The sequence below is a fragment of the Psittacula echo genome (genome assembly GCF_963264785.1).
Source record: "Psittacula echo genome assembly, chromosome: 28".
Lineage (NCBI taxonomy): Eukaryota > Metazoa > Chordata > Aves > Psittaciformes > Psittacidae > Psittacula > Psittacula echo.
The window spans coordinates 1,319,088-1,343,368 of record NC_137763.1 but is presented as its reverse complement, the minus strand read 5'-3'; the positions used below and the strand labels follow the sequence as shown (position 1 = coordinate 1,343,368).

General features: G+C 67.1%; 3 protein-coding genes across 3 annotated transcripts; 2 read left to right on the top strand and 1 right to left on the bottom strand.

Annotated features, from left to right (window-relative positions):
* Positions 1 to 217: 217 nt before the first annotated feature.
* On the top strand, positions 218 to 11,790 carry SCYL1 (SCY1 like pseudokinase 1). Its single transcript, XM_080635902.1, is given in 18 exon segments — positions 218 to 450; positions 556 to 696; positions 781 to 903; positions 1,668 to 1,794; positions 1,797 to 1,881; positions 2,550 to 2,640; positions 4,416 to 4,571; positions 5,922 to 6,080; positions 7,048 to 7,155; positions 7,584 to 7,697; positions 7,834 to 7,989; positions 8,441 to 8,629; positions 10,356 to 10,428; positions 10,515 to 10,706; positions 10,804 to 10,870; positions 10,960 to 11,005; positions 11,008 to 11,158; positions 11,656 to 11,790. Coding segments are annotated over 18 exon segments (2,208 nt in total). The 5' UTR covers positions 218 to 327; the 3' UTR covers positions 11,763 to 11,790.
* Positions 11,791 to 11,828: 38 nt separating this feature from the next.
* TRPT1 (tRNA phosphotransferase 1) lies at positions 11,829 to 15,142 on the top strand (the record flags this gene model as incomplete). The annotated part of the gene is made up of 7 exons (XM_080635778.1): positions 11,829 to 11,873; positions 12,010 to 12,091; positions 12,423 to 12,580; positions 13,587 to 13,761; positions 14,402 to 14,458; positions 14,532 to 14,642; positions 15,060 to 15,142. The coding sequence occupies 7 exons, from the start codon at positions 11,829 to 11,831 to the stop codon at positions 15,140 to 15,142; spliced, it is 711 nt and encodes a 236-aa protein (XP_080491904.1).
* LOC308230820 (fermitin family homolog 3-like) lies at positions 15,061 to 24,214 on the bottom strand. The gene is made up of 14 exons (XM_080635777.1): positions 23,924 to 24,214; positions 21,533 to 21,772; positions 20,037 to 20,187; positions 19,737 to 19,839; positions 19,119 to 19,226; positions 18,553 to 18,687; positions 18,173 to 18,197; positions 17,833 to 18,094; positions 17,627 to 17,748; positions 17,441 to 17,547; positions 16,734 to 16,958; positions 16,255 to 16,379; positions 15,697 to 15,838; positions 15,061 to 15,410 (listed from the first exon to the last, which is right to left on the bottom strand). Exons 1-14 carry the CDS (start codon positions 24,129 to 24,131, stop codon positions 15,237 to 15,239), a joined length of 2,127 nt encoding a protein of 708 aa, XP_080491903.1. The 5' UTR covers positions 24,132 to 24,214; the 3' UTR covers positions 15,061 to 15,236.
* Positions 24,215 to 24,281: the final 67 nt, after the last annotated feature.

Sequence of the window (24,281 nt, the reverse complement as noted above, 5' to 3'; positions counted from 1 at the left end):
TACCGCGTGTCCCTCGCGCAGCCCTTCCGGGCCACGCCCCTCGCAGCGTCCCTGGTTACGCCAAGGCCACGCCCCTTTGTAAGGCCACGCCCCTCGCTCCTCCCGCCCCCAGCGGTTCACACGCATCCCCCTTCTGTGGCCACGCCCCTTCCCCGCCTCCTCCAATCGCCGGCCTCCTCCCCTCCTGACCCCGCCCCTTCCCCACGCCACGCCCCCTGGTCCGTCACCGGATCCTCCCGCCCGGCGCCGCCGCCGCTTCCTCCGGGCCCGGCGCCGGCCTCGGCCTCGCCTTCCCCGGTCCCCCCGGTCCCCGCCGCCCGCCCCGCGATGTGGCTCTTCTCCAGGGACCCGGTCCGGGATTTCCCCTTCGAGCTGGGCCAGCCCGACCCGGACCCGGACCCCGACCCCGACCCGGACCCGCTCTGGCGGCTGCTGCGGGGACGGCGGAAGGTGAGGGGGGGCTCGGGGACCGCCGTCACCCAGGGCCCTGCGGTCCCCCCCGGCTGCTCGGCCCCATCCCCGTACCCCCGTAACCTCCTCCCCACGTCCCCGCAGGCGGACGGGGCCCCGGTCTCGGTGTTCGCCCACAGCCTGGCCCCGGGGGACGCGGCTGCCACCGCCCTGGCCCGGGCGGCCCTGAAGCGCCTGCGCAGCCTGAGGCACCCCAACGTGCTGGGGTACCTGGACAGCCTGGAGGTGAGCGCCGGGGGGGGGGCAGTGGGTGCCAATGGGGGGGCCTTGGCGTGGCCGTGGGTGCTGACGGTGCCGCGGCCCCCCCAGACGGAGCAGAGCCTGTACCTGGTGACCGAGGAGGTGACGCCGCTGCGGAGGCACCTGCGGCTGCGGCCCCCGACCGGGGACATGGGGGAGCAGGAGGTGGCCTGGGGCCTGCACCAGCTGCTGGTGAGTGGGGGGGTCCCTGCGCTGGGGGTGCTGGGCTCTGTGGGTGCTGGGCTCTGTGGGTGCTGTTCTCTAGGGGCGCTGGGCTCTATGGGCGCTGTGCTCTAGGGGCGCTGTGCTCTAGGGGCGCTGTGCTCTATGGGCGCTGGGCTCTATGGGCGCTGGGCTCTATGGGCGCTGGGCTCTATGGGCGCTGGGCTCTATGGGTGCTCTGTGCTCTATGGGCGCTGGGCTCTATGGGTGCTGGGCTCTATGGGCGCTCTGTGCTCTAGGGGCGCTGGGCTCTATGGGCGCTGGGCTCTATGGGTGCTCTGTGCTCTATGGGCGCTGGGCTCTATGGGCGCTGGGCTCTATGGGTGCTCTGTGCTCTATGGGCGCTGGGCTCTATGGGTGCTCTGTGCTCTATGGGCGCTGGGCTCTATGGGCGCTGGGCTCTATGGGCGCTGGGCTCTATGGGCGCTGGGCTCTATGGGCGCTGGGCTCTAGGGGTGCTCTGTTCTCTATGGGTGCTCTGTGCTCTATGGGTGCTGGGCTCTATGGGTGCTCTGTTCTCTATGGGTGCTCTGTGCTCTATGGGCGCTGGGCTCTATGGGCGCTGGGCTCTAGGGGTGCTCTGTGCTCTATGGGCGCTGGGCTCTATGGGTGCTCTGTGCTCTATGGGCGCTGGGCTCTATGGGCGCTGGGCTCTAGGGGTGCTCTGTGCTCTATGGGCGCTGGGCTCTATGGGCGCTGGGCTCTAGGGGTGCCGTGCCCTTTGTGTCCCGCAGACGGCGCTGTCGTTCCTGTGCTCCTCGGGGCTCGTTCACCACGCGTTGGGGCTCGGGGCCATTTACGTGGCCCCGGGGGGGGACTGGAAGCTGGGGGGGCTGGAACGGGCCGCGGGCACCGGCGACAGGGCCCCCCCCGGCCCCCCGGGACCCCCCCCTGCCCGCAGGACCCTCCTGAGCTCAGCGACCCCGCGCGGGGGCACGGGGAGCCCTGGTGAGGGGGGGGCTGGGGGTGATGGGGGGGGTATCGGGGATCATGGGAGGGTCATGGGGGGTCATGGGGGGTCATTGGGGGTTGGGGGGGTCTTTGGGGGTCATTGGGGGTTGGGGGGGTCTTTGGGGGTTGGGGGTCATGGGGGGTCATTGGGGGTCATTGGGGGTTGGGGGGGTCATGGGGGGTCATGGGGGGTCATTGGGGGTCATTGGGGGTTGGGGGGGTCTTTGGGGGTCATTGGGGGTTGGGGGGGTCTTTGGGGGTTGGGGGGTCATGGGGGGTGATTGGGGTCATTGGGGGTTAGGGGGGGTCATTGGGGGTTGGGGGGCTCATGGGGGGTCTTTGGGGGTCATTGGGGGTTGGGGGGTCATGGGGGGTCATTGGGGGTCATTGGGGGTTGGGGGGGTCATGGGGGGTGATTGGGGTCATTGGGGGTTAGGGGGGGTCTTTGGGGGTCATTGGGGGTTGGGGGGGTCTTTGGGGGTCATTGGGGGTTGGGGGGGTCATGGGGGGTGATTGGGGTCATTGGGGGTTGGGGGGGGTCATTGGGGGTTGGGGGGCTCATGGGGGGTCATTGGGGGTCATGGGGGTCATTGGGGCACAGGGGCTATGCGGTGTTCGAGGGGCCCCGTGCGGTGACGGGGCCCGGGCTGGCTGCGCGGCCGCAGGGCAGGGGACATGTGGCGCCTGGGCTGCCTCGTCTGGGAGGTCTTCAACGGGCCCCTGCCCCGCCAGGGGGCGCTGCGGAGCTTCGGCAAGGTCAGGGCGGGGCAGCCCCGAACCCGTGGGGTCCCCCCAGACCCAAGGGGTCCCCCCCAGATCCATGGGGTCCCCCCCAGACCCATGGGGTCCCCCCCAGACCCAAGGGGTCCCCCTCAGATCCATGGGGTCCCCCTCAGACCCAAGGGGTCCCCCCCAGATCCATGGGGTCCCCCCCAGACCCATGGGGTCCCCCCAGACCCAAGGGGTCCCCCACAGACCCATGGGGTCCCCCCAGACTCATGGGGTCCCCCCAGACCCATGGGGTCCCCCCCAGACCCATGGGGTCCCCCCAGACCCAAGGGGTCCCCCACAGACCCATGGGGTCCCCCCAGACTCATGGGGTCCCCTCAGACCCAAGGGGTCCCCCCCAGATCCATGGGTTCCCCCCCAGACCCATGGGGTCCCCCCCAGACCCAAGGGGTCCCCTCCAGATCCATGGGGTCCCCCTCAGACCCAAGGGGTCCCCCCCAGACCCATGGGGTCCCCCCAGACCCAAGGGGTCCCCCCCAGACCCATGGGGTCCCCCTCAGATCCATGGGGTCCCCCCAGACCCAAGGGGTCCCCCCCAGACCCATGGGGTCCCCCCAGACCCAAGGGGTCCCCCTCAGACCCAAGGGGTCCCCCCCAGATCCATGGGGTCCCCCTCAGATCCATGGGGTCCCCCCCAGACCCAAGGGGTCCCCCTCAGATCCATGGGGTCCCCCCCAGACCCAAGGGGTCCCCCCCAGATCCATGGGTTCCCCCCCAGACCCATGGGGTCCCCCCCAGACCCAAGGGGTCCCCCCCAGATCCATGGGGTCCCCCTCAGATCCATGGGGTCCCCCCCAGACCCATGGGGTCCCCCCAGACCCAAGGGGTCCCCCCCAGATCCATGGGGTCCCCCTCAGATCCATGGGGTCCCCCCCAGACCCATGGGGTCCCCCCCAGACCCAAGGGGTCCCCCCCAGATCCATGGGGTCCCCCCAGACCCATGGGGTCCCCCCCAGACCCATGGGGTCCCCCCAGACCCAAGGGGTCCCCCCCAGATCCATGGGGTCCCCCTCAGACCCAAGGGGTCCCCCCCAGACCCATGGGGTCCCCCCCAGATCCATGGGGTCCCCCCAGACCCGAGGGGTCCCCCCCAGACCCATGGGGTCCCCCCAGACTCATGGGGTCCCCCCCAGACTCATGGGGTCCCCCCAGACTCATGGGGTCCCCCCCAGACCCATGGAGTCCCCCCAGACTCATGGGGTCCCCCCCAGACCCATGGGGTCCCCCTCAGATCCATGGGGTCCCCCTCAGACCCAAGGGGTCCCCCCCAGATCCATGGGGTCCCCCTCAGATCCATGGGGTCCCCCCCAGACCCAAGGGGTCCCCCTCAGATCCATGGGGTCCCCCTCAGACCCAAGGGGTCCCCCTCAGACCCATGGGGTCCCCCCCAGACCCAAGGGGTCCCCCTCAGATCCATGGGGTCCCCCCCAGACCCATGGGGTCCCCCCAGACCCGAGGGGTCCCCCCCAGATCCATGGGGTCCCCCCCAGACCCAAGGGGTCCCCCCAGACCCATGGGGTCCCCCCCAGACCCAAGGGGTCCCCCCCAGATCCATGGGGTCCCCCCAGACCCAAGGGGTCCCCCCCAGATCCATGGGGTCCCCCCCAGACCCAAGGGGTCCCCCCCAGATCCATGGGGTCCCCCCCAGACCCATGGGGTCCCCCCAGACCCAAGGGGTCCCCCCAGACCCATGGGGTCCCCCCCCCACCCCATGGCCCCCCCGCCCCGCTCTCACCCCCCAGGTGCCGCCGGGGCTCGTGGCCGCCTTCTCGGAGCTCGTGGCCGCGGAGCCGTCGGCGCGGCCGGGCCCGGAGCAGCTCCTGCAGCGCCTGCAGCGCCCCGGAGCCTTCCTGAGCTGCGCCCTGGTGCGCACGGCGCTGGCCCTGCAGCAGCTCCAGGTCCTGCGGCCCCCGCCTGCCCCCATCCTTACCTGCGGCCCCATCCTCATGCTCACCCTGTCCCGACGTTGGTCTCCATCCCTGTCCCATCCCTATCGTGTCGTTATTCCTATCCCATCCCTCTGCGATTTCTCTCCCTGTCCTTATCCCTGTCCCATCCCCATCCCCGTCCCATCCCCATCCCTGTCCCATCCCCATCCCTGTCCCATCCCCATCCCTGTCCCATCCCCATCCCTGTCCCATCCCCATCCCTATCCCATCCCCATCCCTGTCCCATCCCCATCCCTGTCCCATCCCCATCCCTGTCCCATCCCCATCCATGTCCCATCCCCATCCCCGTCCCATCCCCGTCCCATCCCCGTCCCATCCCCGTCCCATCCCCGTCCCATCCCCATCCCCGTCCCATCCCCATTCCTATCCCATCCCTATCCCATCCCCATCCCATCCCTATCTCTCTCCCATCCCTCTCTCTCTCCCATTCCTATCCCTATCCCATCCCTATCTCTATCCTATCCCATCCCCATCCCTGTCCCATCCCCATCCCTGTCCCATCCCTATCTCTGTCCCATCCCTATCTCTATCCTATCGCATCCCCATCTCTGTCCCATCCCTATCCCTATCCCATCCCTATCTCTATCCCATCCCTATCTCTATCCTATCGCATCCCCATCTCTGTCCCATCCCTATCCCTATCCCATCCCTATCTCTATCCTATCGCATCCCCATCTCTGTCCCATCCCTATCCCATCCCTATCTCTATCCTATCGCATCCCCATCTCTGTCCCATCCCTATCCCTATCCCATCCCTATCCCTATCCCATCCCTATCTCTATCCCATCCCTATCTCTATCCCTGTCCCATCCCTATCCCTGTCCCATCCCTATCCCTGTTTCATCCCTATCCCTGTTTCATCCCTATCCCTGTCCCATCCCTATCCCTGTCCCATCCCTATCCCTGTTTCATCCCTATCCCTGTCCCATCCCTATCCCTGTCCCATCCCTATCCCTGTCCCATCCCTATCCCTGTCCCATCCCTATCCCTGTCCCATCCCTATCCCTGTTTCATCCCTATCCCTGTCCCATCCCTATCCCTGTCCCATCCCTATCCCTGTCCCATCCCTATCCCTGTTTCATCCCTATCCCTGTCCCATCCCTATCCCTGTCCCATCTCTATCCCTGTCCCATCCCTATCCCTGTCCCATCCCTATCCCTGTCCCATCTCTATCCCTGTCCCATCCCTATCCCTGTCCCATCCCTATCCCTGTCCCATCCCTATCCCTGTCCCATCCCTCTCTCTCTCCCATCCCTATCTCTGTCCTTATCCCATCCCATCCCTGGCCGTGTCCCACAGGTGATGGAGCCGGGGGAGCGCCGGGCGTTCCTGCAGGCCCTGGGCTCGCGCCTGGAGGAGCTGCCGGAGCCGTTCCTGCGGCACCAGCTGCTGCCGCGCCTGCTCGCGGCGCTCGACATGGGCAGCGCCGACGCCAGCGCCCTGCCCGCCATGCTGCAGGTGAGCCCCATAGCGCCCCATAGCGCCCTGCCCGCCATGCTGCAGGTGAGCCCCATAGCGCCCCATAGCGCCCCATAGCGCCCTGCCCGCCATGCTGCAGGTGAGCCCCATAGCGCCCCATAGCGCCCCATAGCGCCCTGCCCGCCATGCTGCAGGTGAGCCCCATAGCGCCCCATAGCGCCCTGCCCGCCATGCTGCAGGTGAGCCTCATAGCACCCCATAGCGCCCCATAGCGCCCTGCCCACCATGCTGCAGGTGAGCCCCATAGCGCCCCATAGCGCCCCATAGCGCCCTGCCCGCCATGCTGCAGGTGAGCCCCATAGCGCCCCATAGCGCCCTGCCCGCCATGCTGCAGGTGAGCCTCATAGCACCCCATAGCGCCCCATAGCGCCCTGCCCGCCATGCTGCAGGTGAGCCTCATAGCACCCCATAGCGCCCCATAGCGCCCTGCCCGCCATGCTGCAGGTGAGCCCCATAGCACCCCATAGTGCCCCATAGCGCCCTGCCCGCCATGCTGCAGGTGAGCCTCATAGCACCCCATAGCGCCCCATAGCGCCCTGCCCGCCATACTGCAGGTGAGCCCCATAGCACCCCATAGCGCCCCATAGCGCCCTGCCCGCCATGCTGCAGGTGAGCCCCATAGCACCCCATAGCGCCCCATAGCGCCCTGCCCGCCATGCTGCAGGTGAGCCCCATAGCGCCCCATAGCACCCCATAGCGCCCTGCCCGCCATGCTGCAGGTGAGCCCCATAGCGCCCCATAGCACCCCATAGCGCCCTGCCCGCCATGCTGCAGGTGAGCCCCATAGCGCCCCATAGCACCCCATAGCGCCCTGCCCGCCATGCTGCAGGTGAGCCCCATAGCGCCCCATAGCACCCCATAGCGCCCTGCCCGCCATGCTGCAGGTGAGCCCCATAGCGCCCCATAGCACCCCATAGCGCCCTGCCCGCCGTCCCTGGCCCTGCAGGTGGCGAAGCTGCTGGACCCCCCCGAGTACCAGGACCGCGTCGTCCCCGTCATCGTGCGCCTCTTCTCGTCCCCCGACCGCGCGCTGCGCATGCAGCTGCTGCAGCAGGTGGGGGGCGCTGGGGGTCCCTGGCGGTCGCTATGGGGCAGTGTGGGTCTCTGTGGGTCAGCGTGGGTCAGCGTGGGTCTCTGTGGGTCAGTGTGGGTCTCTATGGGTCTCTGTGGGTCAGTGTGGGTCTCTATGGGTCTCTGTGGGTCAGTGTGGGTCTCTATGGGTCTCTATGGGTCAGTGTGGGTCTCTGTGGGTCTCTATGGGTCTCTGTGGGTCAGTGTGAGTCTCTATGGGTCTCTGTGGGTCAGTGTGGTCTCTGTGGGTCAGTGTGAGTCTCTGTGGGTCTCTGTGGGTCAGTGTGGGTCTCTGTGAGTCTCTGTGGGTCAGTGTGAGTCTCTGTGGGTCTCTGTGGGTCTCTGTGGGTCAGTGTGAGTCTCTGTGGGTCTCTGTGGGTCAGTGTGGCTCTGGCCCCCCCCGCCCCACAGCTCCCGCTCTACGCTGAGTTCCTGCCCGCGCCCACCGTGGACGCTCAGATCTTCCCGCACGTGGCCCAGGGCTTCCTGGACACCAACGCCGCCATCCGGGAGCAGACGGTCAAGGTGGGGCCCCCCCAACATCCCTGCGTGCACCCCGATATCCGCGTCCCCCCCAGGCTCCTGCATCCCCCCCATCACTTGGGTCCCCCCACACATGGGGGGGTCCCCCCATCAATCCCCGTCCCCTCTCTCCCCGCAGTCCATGGTGCTCCTGGCCCCTCGCCTCGGGGAGGGCCCGCGGGGCCGGGACCTGCCCCGGCTGCTGCTGCGGGTGCAGGCGAGCGACGAGCAGGGCCCGATCCGCTGCAACGCCACCGTGTGCCTGGGGCGGCTGGGCCCGCTGCTGCCCCCTGCGGTGAGACCCGGGCACTGCGCCCCCATGTACCCCCATAGCCCCCGTGTGCCTGAGCCCGCTGCTGCCCCCTGCGGTGAGACCCGGGCACTGCGCCCCCATGTACCCCCATAGCCCCCGTGTGTGAGCCCGCTGCTGCCCCCTGCGGTGAGACCCGGGCACTGCGCCCCCATGTACCCCCATAGCCCCCGTGTGCCTGAGCCCGCTGCTGCCCCCTGCGGTGAGACCCGGGCACTGCGCCCCCATGTACCCCCATAGCCCCGTGTGTCTGAGCCCGCTGCTGCCCCCCCGCTTAGACCCTGAACTCCCCCAACACCCCCTGCACCCCAAACCCCCTTTAAACCTCCTGAACCCCCCTGCACCACCCTAGCACCCAAGAATCATGCCCAGCACCTCTCACCCCCCATCACCCCCCAGCACCCATTGCCCCCATCACCTCTCCCGGTCCTCCCAGGTTCGGCAGCGGGTGCTGGCCCCAGCACTGGCGCGGGCGACGCGGGACCCGTTCCCCCCAGCGCGGGCGGCCGCGGTCGCTGCCTTCGCGGCCACCCATGGGTGCTACTCGGCACAGGAGTGCGCGAGCAGGGTGCTGCCGGCGCTGTGCGCGCTCACCAATGACCCGCACCCCGGCGTGCGCAAGCAGGTCAGGCTCAGGGGGGCCCAGTGGGGGTCAGGGTGCTCATGGGGTGGGTGCTGGGGGGGGGTCTGGGGGTGGTGGACCCATTGTTATGGCTGCTGAGGGTCTTGGTGCTGGGGGTTCAATTGCAAGGGGTGCTCATGGGGTGGATGCTGGGGGGCCCCATTGCAGTGGGTGCTGAGGGTCTGGGTGCTGGAGGTCCCATTGCAGTGGGTGCTGGGGGGTTCCATTGCAATGGGTGCTGGGGGTCCCATTGCAGTGGGTGCTGGGGGGTTCCATTGCAGTGAGTGCTGGGGGTTCCATTGCAATGGGTGCTGGGGGTTCCATTGCAGTGGGTGCTGGGGGGTCCCATTACAGTGGGTGCTGGGGGTTCCATTGCAGTGAGTGCTGGGGGTTCCATTGCAGTGGGTGCTGGGGGTTCCATTGCAGTGGGTGCTGGGGGTCCCATTGCAGTGGGTGCTGGGGGGTCCCATTGCAGTGGGTGCTGGGGGTTCCATTGCAGTGGGTGCTGGGGGGTCCCATTGCAGTGGGTGCTGGGGGTTCCATTGCAGTGGGTGCTGGGGGGTCCCATTACAGTGGGTGCTGGGGGTTCCATTGCAGTGAGTGCTGGGGGTTCCATTGCAGTGGGTGCTGGGGGTTCCATTGCAGTGGGTGCTGGGGGGTTCCATTGCAGTGGGTGCTGGGGGTTCCATTGCAGTGGGTGCTGGGGGTCCCATTACAGTGGGTGCTGGGGGTTCCATTGCAGTGGGTGCTGGGGGGTTCCATTGCAATGGGTGCTGGGGGTCCCATTACAGTGGGTGCTGGGGGTTCCATTGCAGTGGGTGCTGGGGGTCCCATTACAGTGGGTGCTGGGGGGTTCCATTGCAGTGGGTGCTGGGGGGTTCCATTGCAATGGGTGCTGGGGGGTTCCATTACAGTGGGTGCTGGGGGTCCCATTGCAGTGGGTGCTGGGGGGTTCCATTGCAGTGGGTGCTGGGGGTTCCATTGCAGTGGGTGCTGGGGGTCCCATTACAGTGGGTGCTGGGGGTTCCATTGCAGTGGGTGCTGGGGGGTTCCATTGCAATGGGTGCTGGGGGTCCCATTACAGTGGGTGCTGGGGGTTCCATTGCAGTGGGTGCTGGGGGTCCCATTACAGTGGGTGCTGGGGGGTTCCATTGCAGTGGGTGCTGGGGGGTTCCATTGCAATGGGTGCTGGGGGGTTCCATTACAGTGGGTGCTGGGGGTCCCATTGCAGTGGGTGCTGGGGGGTTCCATTGCAGTGGGTGCTGGGGGTTCCATTGCAGTGGGTGCTGGGGGTCCCATTACAGTGGGTGCTGGGGGTTCCATTGCAGTGGGTGCTGGGGGGCCCATTACAGTGGGTGCTGGGGGGTCCCATTGGAATGGGTGCTGGGGGGTTCCATTGCAGTGGGTGCTGGGGGGTTCCATTGCAGTGGGTGCTGGGGGTTCCATCGCAGTGGGTGCTGGGGGTTCCATTGCAGTGGGTGCTGGGGGTCCCATTGCAGTGGGTGCTGGGGGGTTCCATTGCAATGGGTGCTGGGGGTTCCATTGCAGTGGGTGCTGGGGGTTCCATTGCAGTGGGTGCTGGGGGTTCCATTGCAGTGGGTGCTGGGGGGTTCCATTGCAATGGGTGCTGGGGGTTCCATTGCAGTGGGTGCTGGGGGTCCCATTGCAGTGGGTGCTGGGGGCTCACACAAGGGGTGTTCTGGGGGTCCCTCTCTGTGTCCCCCCCCAGGCGTTTCGGGCCATCCGCAGCTTCCTGGATCAGCTGGAGGAGGCCGCGGAATCCGGGGGGGCCCCGGAGGGAGGTGAGACAATGGGGGGGGGGGAGGGACCTGGGGCTGGTTTGGGGGTGCCCTCGATTGACCCCTTTCTCTCTCTCCCCCCCCCCAAGATGCCCCCAATGCAGCCGCAGCAGCGGGGGGGGCACCAGGGGGGGCCCCGGGGGGCTTGGGCGCCGCCGTGTCCTGGGCTGTCACCGGCGTCACCTCCCTGACAGCGCGATTGATGGGGGCTGAGGCTGGGGCCCCTCCACAGGGCCCCCCCCAGCAGCCCCCCCTCGAGGCCCCTCCCAGCCCCCCGAAAGGTGAGAGACCCCCAACCCCCGCTGTGGGGGGGGTAAATGCCCCCTCCCTGGTCTTGAGCCCCCCCCCGATCCCCCCCTTTTTGCGTCTCCTCCCCAGAGCCCCCCCCCGAGGAGCCCCCCCAGAGGACGCCGATGGATGGGACGAGGACTGGGGCAGCCTGGAGGTGACTGGGGGGGGGTTGGGGTCACACTTTAGGGGGGGGCACAATCTGACCCCCCCCACGTGTGCATTACACACACACACCCCCCCCAGGACATGGAGCTGCCGCGGAGCCCCCCCGCCAGCAGTGAGAAGGATGTGGGGGCCCCCCCCCAGCCCCCCGGACCCCCCCCATCACAGCCCCCCCCCAGCGCCCCCCCAACCCCTGCGCAGGGGGAGGAGGAGGGGGACTGGGGGGTGGGGGGGGAATGGGGCACGGAGGACGCCTGGGAGGCTCTGCCCAGCCACAGGGGTGAGACCCCCCCCCGGGACCCCAATACCCGCAGGGACCCCCTCATAACCCCCTGGGACCCTCAAGGGCCCCCCTAAAGCCCCCCAATGGCCTCACTGAGACTTCCCCTCCCTTGCCCCACTCCCCATTGGGATACCCCCATATCATGACCCCGTGCCCCCCGGGACCCGCTCATTGGCCCCACTGAGCCCCCCCCCATATGGGTACCCCCCTACGTGATCCCCGCTAATGCCCCCACCGGGTCCCCTGTTCCATTGGGGTACCCCCCCACGTGACTCCCATTGACCCCACTGGGACCCCCCCTTCCATTGGGGTACCCCCCCACGTGACTCCCATTGACCCCTCTGGGACCCCCCCTTCCATTGGGGTACCCCCCCACGTGACTCCCATTGACCCCTCTGGGACCCCCCCTTCCATTGGGGTACCCCCCCACGTGACTCCCATTGACCCCTCTGGGACCCCCCCAAGTGACGCCCCCCCCCCCCGTTGTGCCCCAGGGCCCCCCCCGGACCCGGACCGGCGGCGGCCGCGCGAGATCGAGGGGAAGCCCCGGGGGGGGCCCCGGCCCCGCCCCCTCAAGCTGGGGGCGCGCAAACAGGACTGAGGGCGGGAATAAACCACGTGCGGCGGGAGCGGTCACGTGTGTGTGTGTGCGGTCACGTGGCGGCGCATGGCGGAGGAGAGGGGAGGGCAGCGCAGGAGGAGGCGGGAAGAGGTGGGGGGGGGACAAAGGGGGGGGGGACCGGACGAGTCGACCTTGAAATGGGGGGGGGGGGCACAAAGGGGAGGGGACCGGGGGCTGGGGGGGGGACACCCCAATGGGGGACCCAGGACCCGTCCCCCTCCCGCAGGACCCGTCCGTGCGGCTCTCGAAGGCGCTGAGCTACGTCCTGCGGCACGGGGCTGCGGCCGAGGGGCTGCCCATGGGGCCGGGTGCGTGCGAGACCCCCCCCGTGTAACCTTTGGGACCCCCCAAGTGCCCCATAGGAGCCTCTCATCCCTTCTGGGACCCCCCGAAACCTCCCCCAGGACCCCCCCAAGTGTCCCCCCCTCCATGCCACCCCCCAAATGCCCCTTAGAAGCCCCCCATGGGACCTCTCATGACCTATGTGTGTCCCCCAAGTGCCCCCTGGGACCCCCTCGTCACTTCTAGGACCCCCAACTGCCCCATAGAAACCTCTCACCCCCTCTGAGATCCCCTTAAATGCCCCCCCAAACCCCCCCCCGGCCCCCCCCATCGGCACTGACGGAGGGGGGTGCACAGACGGGTTCGTGCCGCTGGAGGCGCTGCTGCGCCTGCGCCGCTTCCAGGGGGTCTCGGAGCTCGAGGTGCGGCGCGTGGTGGCCGCGGACCCCAAGGGGCGCTTCCGGTTGAGCCCGGACCCGCCCCGGATCCGCGCGAACCAAGGGCACTCCCTGCACGTGAGCACCGGGGGGGAAAGGGGGGGTCCCAAAAAGGGGGGGTCCCAAAAGGGGGGGTCCCAAAAAGGGGGGGTCCCAAAAGGGGGGGGTCCCAAAAAGGGGGTCCCAAAAAGGGGGGGTCCCAAAAGGGGGGGGTCCCAAAAGGGGGGGGTCCCAAAAAGGGGGGGGGTCCCAAAAGGGGGGTCCCAAAAAGGGGGGGGTCCCAAAAAGGGGGGGTCCCAAAAGGGGGGGGTCCCAAAAAGGGGGGGGTCCCAAAAAGGGGGGGTCCCAAAAGGGGGGGGTCCCAAAAAGGGGGGGTCCCAAAAGGGCGGATCCCAAAAAGGGGGGGTCCCAAAAGGGGGGTCCCAAAAGGGGGGTCCCAAAAAGGGGGGGGTCCCAAAAGGGGGGGGTCCCAAAAGGGGGGGGTCCCAAAAAGGGGGGGGGGTCCCAAAAGGGGGGGGTCCCAAAAGGGGGGGGTCCCAAAAGGGGGTTCCCCAGGGGAGATTTGGAGCGGGTAAAGGGGGGGTTTGGGGGTGCCAAAGGGGGGTTGGGGGTTTCTGGGGCGCTCTGAAGGGGTCTGGGGGGTCCTAAGAGGGGCTTGGGGGTCTCTGTAAGGCTCCAGAGGGGTTTTGGAGGGGTCCCTGCAATGTTCTATAGGGGTCTGGGGCTCCCAAAGGGGATTTGGGGTCTCCAGAGTGGATTTGAGGGTCTCAAAGGGGGCCTGGGGGTCTCTAGGGGGGGGTCCCTAGGGGAGATTTGGAGGTCCCAACGTGGGGTTTGGGGTGTCCCTGAGGGTCTCCAGAGGGAACTTGGGGGTCCCAGATGGGGCTTTGGGGATTCGAAGGGGGATCTGGGGGCCCCTAGGGTGGATTTGGGAGTCCCAAAAGGGGCTTGGGGGGGTCCCTAAGGGGGGGTCTCAATGGGTCTTGGGGGTCCCTAAGGGGGGGTCTTGGGTTCTGCTCCCAAAGGGGGGTCCCTGGGGGGGTCGCTGCATCCTTGGGGTTCCAGGGTCCCTCTGGGGCCGCAGGTTCCGGAGCTGGCGCTGGAGCCGCTGCGCACCCCGGAGGCGCTGCCCCCCACCCTGGCCCACGGCACCCGGCGCCGCTGCTGGGCCCGGATCCGCACCGAGGGGCTGCGCCCCATGGGCCGGACCCACATCCACATGGCCCCGGGGCTGCCCGGGGACCCCGGCGTGCGCAGCGGTGCGTGCGGCCCCCCCCGGCCAAGGGCTGCAGGGGGGACGTGGGGGTCCCAATGGCGGCTTGGAGGGGTCCCAAAGGGGCTTTGGGGGGTCCCAAAGGGGACTTGGGGGGGGGGGTCCAGAGGGGCTCTGGGGGGTCCCAAAGGGGACTTGGGGGGGGGGTCCAAAGGGGCTCTGGGGGGTCCCAAAGGGGACTTGGGGGGGGGGGGGTCCCAAAGGGGGTTTGGGGGGTCCCAAAGGGGACTTGGGGGGGGGGGTCCAAAGGGGTTCTGAGGGGTCCCAAAGGGGACTTGGGGGGGGGGGGTCCAGAGGGGCTCTGGGGGGTCCCAAAGGGGACTTGGGGGGGGGGGGTCCAAAGGGGCTCTGGGGGGTCCCAAAGGGGACTTGGGGGGGGGGGGGGGTCCAAAGGGGTTCTGAGGGGTCCCAAAGGGGACTTGGGGGGGGGGGGGTCCAGAGGGGCTCTGGGGGGTCCCAAAGGGGACTTGGGGGGGGGTTCCAAAGGGGCTCTGGGGGGTCCCAAAGGGGACTTGGGGTCCCTGGGGGGGTCCCAATGGGGAGTTCAGGGTCCCGAAGGGGGCTTGGGGGGGCTCCCAAAGAGGTTTTGGGGTCCCTGTGTCACCCCCTCACGCCCCCCCCCCCAGGGATGAGGCCGGACTCGGAGCTCGCCATCATCATCGACGGCCCCCGGGCGCTGGCGGGTGAGGGGGGGTCCCCACGGCTTGGGGGGGGGGGGATCCCAGCGCCCCCCCTTTAACCCCCCCCATCCCGCAGAGGGGGTCCCCTTCTTCCGCTCGGCCAATGGCGTGATCCTGTCCCCGGGGGGGCCCGGCGGGAGCATCCCCCCCCGCTGCTTCCTGCGCCTCCTGCAGCTGCGCCCGCACCGTGAGCCCGGGGATGGGGGGGTCCCGTGGGGCTCGGGGGGGGGTCTATGGGGCTGGGCAGGCTCCAATGGGCCGGGTGGGCCAAGATGGGGGGGGGGGGGGTCTCAGGGGTTGGGGGGTTGCTGAGGGGTTGGGGGGGGTCCCATGTATTGGGGGGCTCCCAGGTTAGGGGGCACCCCCCTATTGAGGGGTCTCAGGATCTGGCGGGGGACCAAAGGGTTTGGGGTGGGGGCACCCAGGTTTTAGGGGTCCCAGGGTTTGGGGGGCGGGGCAGGAGTGTTTGGGGGCATCGCAGGTATTTGGGGTACTGCAGGCACCGGGAGGGGGGGCACCTCCAGACATCCGGATACCGCAACACCCCCCTAAAGAGCCCTTGTTGCCATGGTAACAGAGATTTATTGCCCCCCCCCCCCCCCAGGGTGTGCGCTGCCATTGGAGGAGCCCTTGCACGAGGAGCGGGGGGGGCCGAGCCCCTCGCACGAGGCCCCCGGTGCCCCATAGAAGCCCCTAAAACCGCACCCCCCCCCCCCCCCCCCGGTCACAAGCGCTCGCAGCAGCGCCTCACGGGGGGGGGCCCAGCATCAACGGGGGGGGCTCAGAGCGGCTCCTGCCCCCCCGTGAGCTGCAGGAACAGGCGCTGGTCCAGGGGCTGCCCCGGCTGCCGCCCCCCCAGGCACACGTAACCCCCCAGGAACTCGTGCAGGGCCTGGCACGGGGCCGAGAGCACGGCCAGGGCCAGCGTCACCTCCCCCTCCAGCTCCAGCGTCACCTGCGGGGGACCCCGAGCGTCACCCGGTGCCGGCCGCTCCCAGCCCAGGGCTGACCGGTTACGTCCGCTCCCGCCCCGCTCCCTCCCCGCTCCCGCCCCGCTCCCTCCCCGCTCCCGCCCCGCTCCCTCCCCGCTCCCGCCCCGCTCCCGCCCCGCTCCCTCCCCGCTCCCGCCCCGCTCCCTCCCCGCTCCCGCCCCGCTCCCGCCCCGCTCCCTCCCCGCTCCCGCCCCGCTCCCGCCCCGCTCCCGCCCCGCTCCCGCCCCGCTCCCGCCCCGCCCCGCTGACCTGCCGGCTGTCCCAGTTCACGTTCCACCGCCGGAGGGCGCTGTAGCGCCAGGCCCGGCTCACGCCGCCGCTGCTCGGCTCCAGCCGCAGGAGCCGGGAGGGGCCGACCCCGAGCACCTCGTCCCGGCGGCTGCCCTTGAACCTGCGCGGGGGGGGCGGCGGGGCCAGCGCGGCCCAGGGAGTCCCAATGAACCCCAATGAACCCCAGCGCATCCCGATGAGTCCCAATGAATCCCAATGAATCCCAGTGCATCCCAACGAGTCCCAATAATCCCAATGCATCCCGATGAATCCAATGAGTCCCAATGAACCCCAGCGCATCCCAATGAGTCCCAATGAACCCCAGCGCATCCCAATGAGTCCCAATAATCCCAATGCATCCCAATGAATCCAATGAGTCCCAATGAATCCCAGTGCATCCCAATGAATCCCAGTGCATCCCAATAATCCCAATGCATCCCAATGAATGCAATGAGTCCCAATGAATCCCAGTGCATCCCAATGTGTCCCAGTGCTCCCAGTGCCTCCCCGCAGACGCTATTCCCGCCCCATTCCCACCGCACGAGGAAGTAGGCCAGGCCGAAGCCCGGCAGCGCCTTCCAGGCCTCCAGGAAGCGGAGCCGCGCCTGAGTCGGTGACAGCGCCCCCACGCGGTGGAGGACCTCCAGGATGCGGGGCACGAGCTGTGCGCGGCAGGGGCGGGGTCAGGGCTATGGGGCAGGGACCACGATGGGGCCAAAGGGGGGGCTATGGGCAGAGGATCCCTATGGGGCTCAAGGGGGGCAGCTATGGGTCGTTATGGGTCACTCTGGTCTCTCTGGGTCTCTATGGTCTCTGGGTCTCTATGGGTCTCTGTGGGTCTCTATGAGTCTCTATGGGTCTCTATGGGTCTCTATGGGTCTCTACGGTCTCTATGGTCTCTATGGTCTCTATGGGTCTCTATGGTCTCTATGGGTCTCTATGGTCTCTATGGGTCTCTATGGTCTCTATGGGTCTCTATGGGTCTCTATGGTCTCTTAGGGCTGGGTCCCCGGTACCTGCTTGGCCTTGCCCTTGCGCTGGAGCCGGGGCGGGAGCAGGACGCGCGGGTCCGGGGGGGCCCTTGGGGGCGCGGGGGGGGCCTCGCTGCGGTCGCTCCCGCTCGGGGGCAGCCCCAGCAGCGCCTGCACCGCCCGCGCCTCTGCCGCGAAGGACGCGTCCGACAGAGAGCGCCCCCTGGCGGCCAGGCGGCATCCCGTGACCCAGCGCACGTACTGCGGAGCCTGGGGGGGGGCAACGGGATCGTGACACATCCCCCCCACGTGACACAGCCCCCCCTATGGCGACCCAGCCCTGGAACCCCCAAGGACACCTTTGAGACCCCCATAGGAACCCATTGGCCCCATGGCTGTCCCATAGCCCCATAGGAACCCCCCAGCCCCATGGCTGTCCCATAGCCGCATAGGAATCTCCTCAGCCCCAAAGCAGACTCCTCAGCCCCATGGAACTCCCTCAGCCCCACAACAGGAGCCTGACCTCAGAGAAACCCCCAGCCCCACAGCCGCCCCTCAGCCCCATAGAACCCCCTGGTCCCATAGAAACCCCTCAGCCCCACAGCTGCCCCTCAGCCCCATAGAACCCCCTGGCCCCATAGAAACCCCTCAGCCCCCCAAGCCGCTCCCAGCCCCATAGAACGCCCTGGCCCCATAGAAACCCCTCAGCCCCCCCAGCCGCTCCCAGCCCCACGGCTCCCCCTGGCGCTCACGTCGCGGCACCGCAGGTGGAGCTCGCTCATGCCCTCGGGCGCCGGCACCAGCAGCTTAATGCAGAACCGGCGCCCCCCCACGTCCACGTCGGGGGTCACCTCGCAGCCTGGGGGGGGGGCACGGGGCGGTGAGGGGGGGGGGGTCCCGGGGGGGGGGGGTCCGGGGGGGGGCGGTCCGGGTCTCACCGCGCAGGTTGAGGCTCAGGGGGGGCTCCCCGGCCCCGGGGGGGCCGCGCCCCAGCACCAGCCCCGTGTCCTTGAGCTCGGCACGGACGGGGCGGAAGCCCCTCAGGGTCAGGCGCCGCGGCCTGGGGGGGGGGCACGGGGGGTCCGTGGGGGGGTCCATGGGGGGCACCCCCAAATACCCCCCCCCACCCCCCCCAATGGGGTACCTGTAAAGCTCCAGCTCCTCGGCCAGCTCTGGGACAGCAGCGAGCTCCTCCTGAGGCACCCCAGTGACCCCCAGGGCAGCCCAGTATGGAGCAGTGGGGCCCAGCAGGGGCAGGAGCCACCCCAGTACCCCCCAGTGGAGCCAGAAGAGCCCCCCCAGTGCACCCCAATCGTCCTCAATAGGCACAGGATTTATCCCAGTGCCTCCCAGTTCGGCCCAGTAGGGGCCAGTGGGGGCAGGAGCCCCCCCCCCCCCAGCACACCCTCAACAGCCCCACGTGGGTATGGGATTTACCCCTGTGCTTCCCAGTGCCCCCCCCAGTGCCTCCCAGTGCCCCCCACACTCCCCCATTGCCCCCACTGACCCCTATTGACCCCATTGACCCCTATTGACCCCATTGCCACACATTGCTCCCCCATTGCCTCCATTGTTCCCCCTTTGCTCCTCCATTGCCCCCCATTGCCCCCTATTGCCCCATTGCTCCACCACTGCTCCCCATCGACCCCCCATTGCTCCCTATTGCCCCCATTGCTCCTCCATTGCCCCCCATTGCTCCCTATTGCCCCCATTGCTCCTCCGTTGCCCCCCACTGCTCCCTATTGCCCCATTGCCCCCATTGCCCCGTTGCCACCCATTGACCCCATTGCTCCACCACTGCTCCCCATTGCCCCCCCCTTGCTCCCTAGTGCCCCATTGCCCCCCATTGCCCCCCAGGTCTCACCAGTGGCGCTGGGGGCTCGGGCCCCCCCCCCAGTTTCACCTCCAGGTTGCTCAGGGCCTTGTCCAGGTCATCGAGGTCGTGGCCCCCCCCGGTCCCCCCCGGCTCTGCCCCGGCCCCCACCTCATCGATCTGGTACTGGGGGGCAAAGGGGGGTCGGGGGTCCCAATAGGGGATATCAGTGGTTGCCTTGGGAGGGTCTCAATGGGGATGCGCAAGGGGGCTTGAGGGTCCCAATGGGGGGGTCGCAATGGGGATCCCTGGGGAGGGATTGGGGGGATCCCAGTGGAGGTGTTTGGGGGTTGCCAATGGGGATCCCAACGATGATCCAAATAGGGGGGGTTGGGTTCCCAATGGGGTTCTAACTGGGGTCCCGGAGGGCTTTGGGGGTTCCATTGGGGGTCTCATGGGGGAGTTTGGGGGTGCCAATGGGGGTCTTACGGGGGGGTTTGGGGGTCCCAATGTTGGTCCCAATGGGTGGGTTTCGGGGTCCCAATGGGGTTCCTAATGTGGGTCCCGATGGGGGTGCCAATGGGGGGGTTCGGGGGTCCCAATGGGGGTCCCCCCACCTGCAGCGCTGCAAACAGCAGCAGCTCCTCCTCGGTGCAGTCGATCTCCTCCCGCAGCAGCGCCCAGCGCGCCTGCTCGTACAGCAGCGCCAGCCGCAGCGCCTCCTGCTGGCCGGGAGGACACGGGGCAGTTAGAGCCTGGGGGGCCCCGAGGGGGTTCGGGGGTCCCAGGGGTGTTTTGGGGTCGTTTCAGGATGTTTTGGGATACCTGGGGGTACAGTTCCATGAACCAGTTTGGGAAGGGTGATTTTGGGTGTTTGAGGGTGTTCTGGGGTGTTTCTGGGGTGTTTCAGGGTGGTTTTGGGGTGTTTTGTGGTGTTTCAGGGTGGTTTTGGGGTGTTTCGGGGTGTTTCTGGGTGGTTTTGGGGTGTTTCGGGGTGTTTCAGGGTGGTTTTGGGGTGTTTTGTGGTGTTTCAGGGAGGTTTTGTGGTGTTTCAGGGTGGTTTTGGGGTATTTTGGGGTGTTTCAGGGTGGTTTTGGGGTATTTTGGGGTGTTTCAGGGAGGTTTTGGGGGTGTTTTGGGGTGTTTCAGGGAGGTTTTGGGGTGTTTCGGGGTGTTTCAGGGTGGTTTTGGGGTGTTTCAAGGTGTTTTGAAGCGGGTTTGGGGTGCTCGGGTACCCGCGGCTCCAGCTCCATGAAGCAGTGGTACTTGAAGCACAGCAGCAGCTCCTCCTCGTCGGCCACGTCCTGCTCCAGCAGCGAGCGCGACGAGTCCAGCCACCTGCAGGGGGCGCTCTAACACCACCCACGCCTGCCCCACACCTGCCCCCCAAGTGACCCCCACCTGCCCCATAGCCAACCCCCAACCTGGCCCCCAATTGCCCCCCAAACACCCAATAGCTGCCCCCCAACCCTGCCCCCCCCCCCCCACGGTTGCCCCACAGCTGACCCCCAACTGCCCCATAGCCCCCCCCATACCGCGAGTGCAGTCGGGTTCGCCTCAGCAGGGGGTTCCCGCGGGGGGGCCGGGGGGGGGCCACCGGGGCCAACCCCCCCCGGGGGGCCACGAGCATCCCTCCGGTAGCACTCGGGGGGCAAATGGGGGGGGGGGCTCCTGCCACGGCCCCTCCTCACCTGGGGGGGGGGGGGGAGTTACAGAGGGGGCGGGGCTTGCACCAGGGCCCCCCTTGCACACTCGGGGCCCCCCCCCTCGCACACTCACTGGGGGGGGGGGCTGATGTGGGTGAGGTCAAAGTCGGGGGCCGGGCGGGGGCCGCCCCCCCCCCCCCTCCTCCTCCTCCTCGGGGGGGCGCAGCAGCGACAGCTCCTCGGGGTGCCGGATCCCTGCGGGGGGGGGGGCAGAGACAACGGTGACCCCCCCATGGGGAACAATGGAGCCATCCCCCCCCCTCCGACCCTCCCAATGGACCCCAATGCCCCCCGCTGGACTCCATTGCCCCCCCATAGACCCCAATGCCCCCCAGTAGACCTCGCTGGGCTCCAAAGACCCCCAATGGATCCCAGCGGGCCCCAATTTCCCCAATACCCCCATGGACTCCAAAGCCTCTCAATGTCCCCCAATAGACCCCAATGACCCCCACTGCACCCATTGTTCCCCCATTGTCCCCATTATTCCATTGCCCCCCATTGCCCCCATTATCCTATTGCTCCCCCATTGCTCCCCCATTGCCTCCATTATCCCATTGCTCCCCCATTGCCCCCATTACCCCATTGCTCCCCCATTGTCCTCATTATCCCATTGCTCCCCCATTGCCCCCATTATCCCATTGCTCCCCCATTGCCCCCATTATCCCACTGCTCCCCCATTGCTCCCCCATTGCCCCCATTATCCCATTGCTCCCCCATTGCCCCCATTATCCCACTGCTCCCCCATTGCCCCCATTATCCCATTGCTCCCCCATTGCCCCCATTATCCCATTGCTCCCCCATTGCCCCCATTATCCCATTGCTCCCCCATTGCCCCCATTATCCCACTGCTCCCCCATTGCTCCCCCATTGCCCCCATTATCCCATTGCTCTCCCATTGCCCCCATTACCCCATTGCTCCCCCATTGCCCCCATTATCCCACTGCTCCCCCATTGCTCCCCCATTGCCCCATTACCCCATTGCTCCCCCATTGCCCCCATTATCCCACTGCTCCCCCATTGCCCCCATTATCCCATTGCTCCCCCATTGCCCCCATTATCCCATTGCTCCCCCATTGCTCCCCCATTGCCCCCATTATCCCATTGCCCCCATTATCCCATTGCTCCCCCATTGCTCCCCCATTGCCCCCATTATCCCATTGCTCCCCCATTGCTCCCCCATTGCCCCCATTATCCCATTGCCCCCATTATCCCATTGCTCCCCCATTGCTCCCCCATTGCCCCCATTATCCCATTGCTCCCCCATTGCTCCCCCATTGCCCCCATTATCCCATTGCTCCCCCATTGCCCCCCCATCGCCGTCGCACCCAGGATCCCGCACGCCTCCGCCACGGCGTGGGGCAGGGGTGCGCGCGCGCGAAGCTGAGGCGCAGGCGCAGGCGGCGGCCGTGGGGCAGGCGCAGGCGCACGGGGCGGTGCTGGCGCGTGAAGCGCAGCCGCGCGTCCCCCGCCCACCCCCAGCGCGTCCAGGGAGCGCGCGGCGCGGAGCAGCCACCGGCGGCGCTGCGGCCACCAGAGGGCGTGGTCGGACCAGTCCCGGCGCCGGCCTGCGGGGGGCGCCACAGGGGTTAAATGGGGTCAGAGGGGGCATATGGGGGTTATATGGGGGTTATATAGGGGGTTATATAGGGGGTTATATGGGGGGTTATATGGGGGGTTATATGGGGGGTTATATAGGGGGTTATATGGGGGGTTATATAGGGGGTTATATAGGGGGTTATATAGGGGTTATATAGGCGGTTATATGGGGGTTATATGGGGGGTTATATGGGGGTTATATAGGGGGTTATATGGGGGGTTATATGGGGGGTTATATGGGGGGTTATATAGGGGGTTATATAGGGGGTTATATAGGGGGTTATATAGGGGGTTATATAGGGGTTATATAGGCGGTTATATGGGGGTTATATGGGGGGTTATATAGGGGGTTATATGGGGGGTTATATGGGGGGTTATATAGGGGGTTATATGGGGGGTTATATAGGGGGTTATATAGGGGGTTATATAGGGGGTTATATAGGGGTTATATAGGCGGTTATATGGGGGTTATATGGGGGGTTATATAGGGGGTTATATGGGGGGTTATATAGGGGGTTATATAGGGGGTTATATAGGGGTTATATAGGCGGTTATATGGGGGTTATATGGGGGGTTATATAGGGGGTTATATGGGGGGTTATATAGGGGTTATAGGGGGTTATATAGGGGGTTATATAGGGGGTTATATGGGGGGTTATATGGGGGTTATATAGGGGTTATATGGGGGGTTATATAGGGGGTTATATAGAGGGTTATATGGGGGGTTATATAGGCGGTTATATGGGGGGTTATATAGGGGGTTATATGGGGGGTTATATGGGGGGTTATATAGGGGGTTATATGGGGGGTTATATGGGGGGTTATATGGGGGGTTATATAGGGGGTTATATAGAGGGTTATATGGGGGGTTATATGGGGGGTTACATAGGGTGTTATATGGGGGGTTATATAGGGGGTTATATGGGGGGTTATATGGGGGGGTTATATAGGGGGTTATATAGAGGGTTATATGGGGGGTTATATAGGAGGTTATATATGGGGTTATATGGGGGGTTATATAGGCAGTTATATGGGGGGTTATATAGGCAGTTATATGGGGGGTTGTATAGGGGGTTATATGAGGGGTTATATAGGGGGTTATATGAGGGGTTATATGGGGGGTTATATAGGGGGTTATATGGGGTTATATAGGGGGTTGTATAAGGGGTTATATGGGGTTACATGGGGGTTATATGTGGTTATATGGGGGCTATACAGGGATCTATAGGGGGCTATAGGAGGGGTTGCATGCGGTTACATAGGGGGTTATATGGGGGGTCAGGGAGAATTTGGGGGTCACAGGAGTTTAGGAGGTCACAAGGGTAACATGGGGGGTCAAGGTGGGGCAACAGAAGGGGCACAGGGGGGTCACAGCGGGGGATTTGAAGGTCACGGGGGGGTCACGGGGGGGGGGGGGCACATGGAGGCCACATCCGGGGCTCTTTGTGTCCTGCGGTTCCCCCTCATCACCCAGGCGGGGGGGGCAGGACACGGGGGGGGGGGGGCAGGACACGGGGGGGGGCAGGACACGGGGGGGGGGGGCAGGACATGGGGGGGGGCAGGACACGGGGGGGGGCAGGACATGGGGAGGGGGCAGGACACGGGGGGGGGGCAGGACACGGGGGGGGGGCAGGACACGGGGGGGGACACGGAAGCGTGGGGGGGCCCCAAACCCCGATAAGGGCCAGGCCCCCCCAGGCAGACGCTGCCCCCCCCTTGGTGTCCCTCAGCACCACATGATGCCCGTGGGGGGGGGAGGCAGACACAGGGCCCAGCCCCATGGATCTGAGATGTGGGGCCCAGACCCACAGGGCCCCCGTGCCCCCCCTTCCCCCTGGGGCTCCCTCCCTCCACGGGCCCTGGAGATGTGGGGCTCAGACAGCAGCGTCCTCCCCTATGGGGCCCATAGGGTTACATCCTGCCCCATGGCGCCAGGGATGTGGGGTACAGACCCACAGGGTCCTCCCTCCCCACAGGGACCCCTATCCCCCCCTCCCCCATCGCCATGGGGCCAGAGATGTGGGGCCCAGAGCTACAGGGCCTGGCTGCCTGCATCCCTCCCCATAGGGCCCAGGGATCCCACCCCTTCCCCATGGGCCCCACATCTGTGGGTCGCTCACCAATGGTTTCCACAATGAGGAGCATGAGGCCACCAACATGAAGGTCACCGGTGACGCGGAGGGCGAGGGTGCGGGAGGCCGCTGTGGGGCTGGGGGGCTCTATGGGGCCGGGCTGCCCCACAGCATCGTCCTCGTCCATGTCCACGTCCACCTGCAGCTCGAAGGAGCCATCGATGGCCTCCCCGCTCGCTGTCTTCAGCCCCGCCATGGCCGGGCCTTCTGCCCCACTGAGCCCCACAGCACCCTATGGAGCCCTGGGTCCCTCCGTCCTGCCCCACCGCGCCCCGACTTCCCCCCTGCCACCGCAGAGGAAGTGGAGCAGAGGGAGGAGCTGTGGGGCCGGATGCGGAGCTGGCAG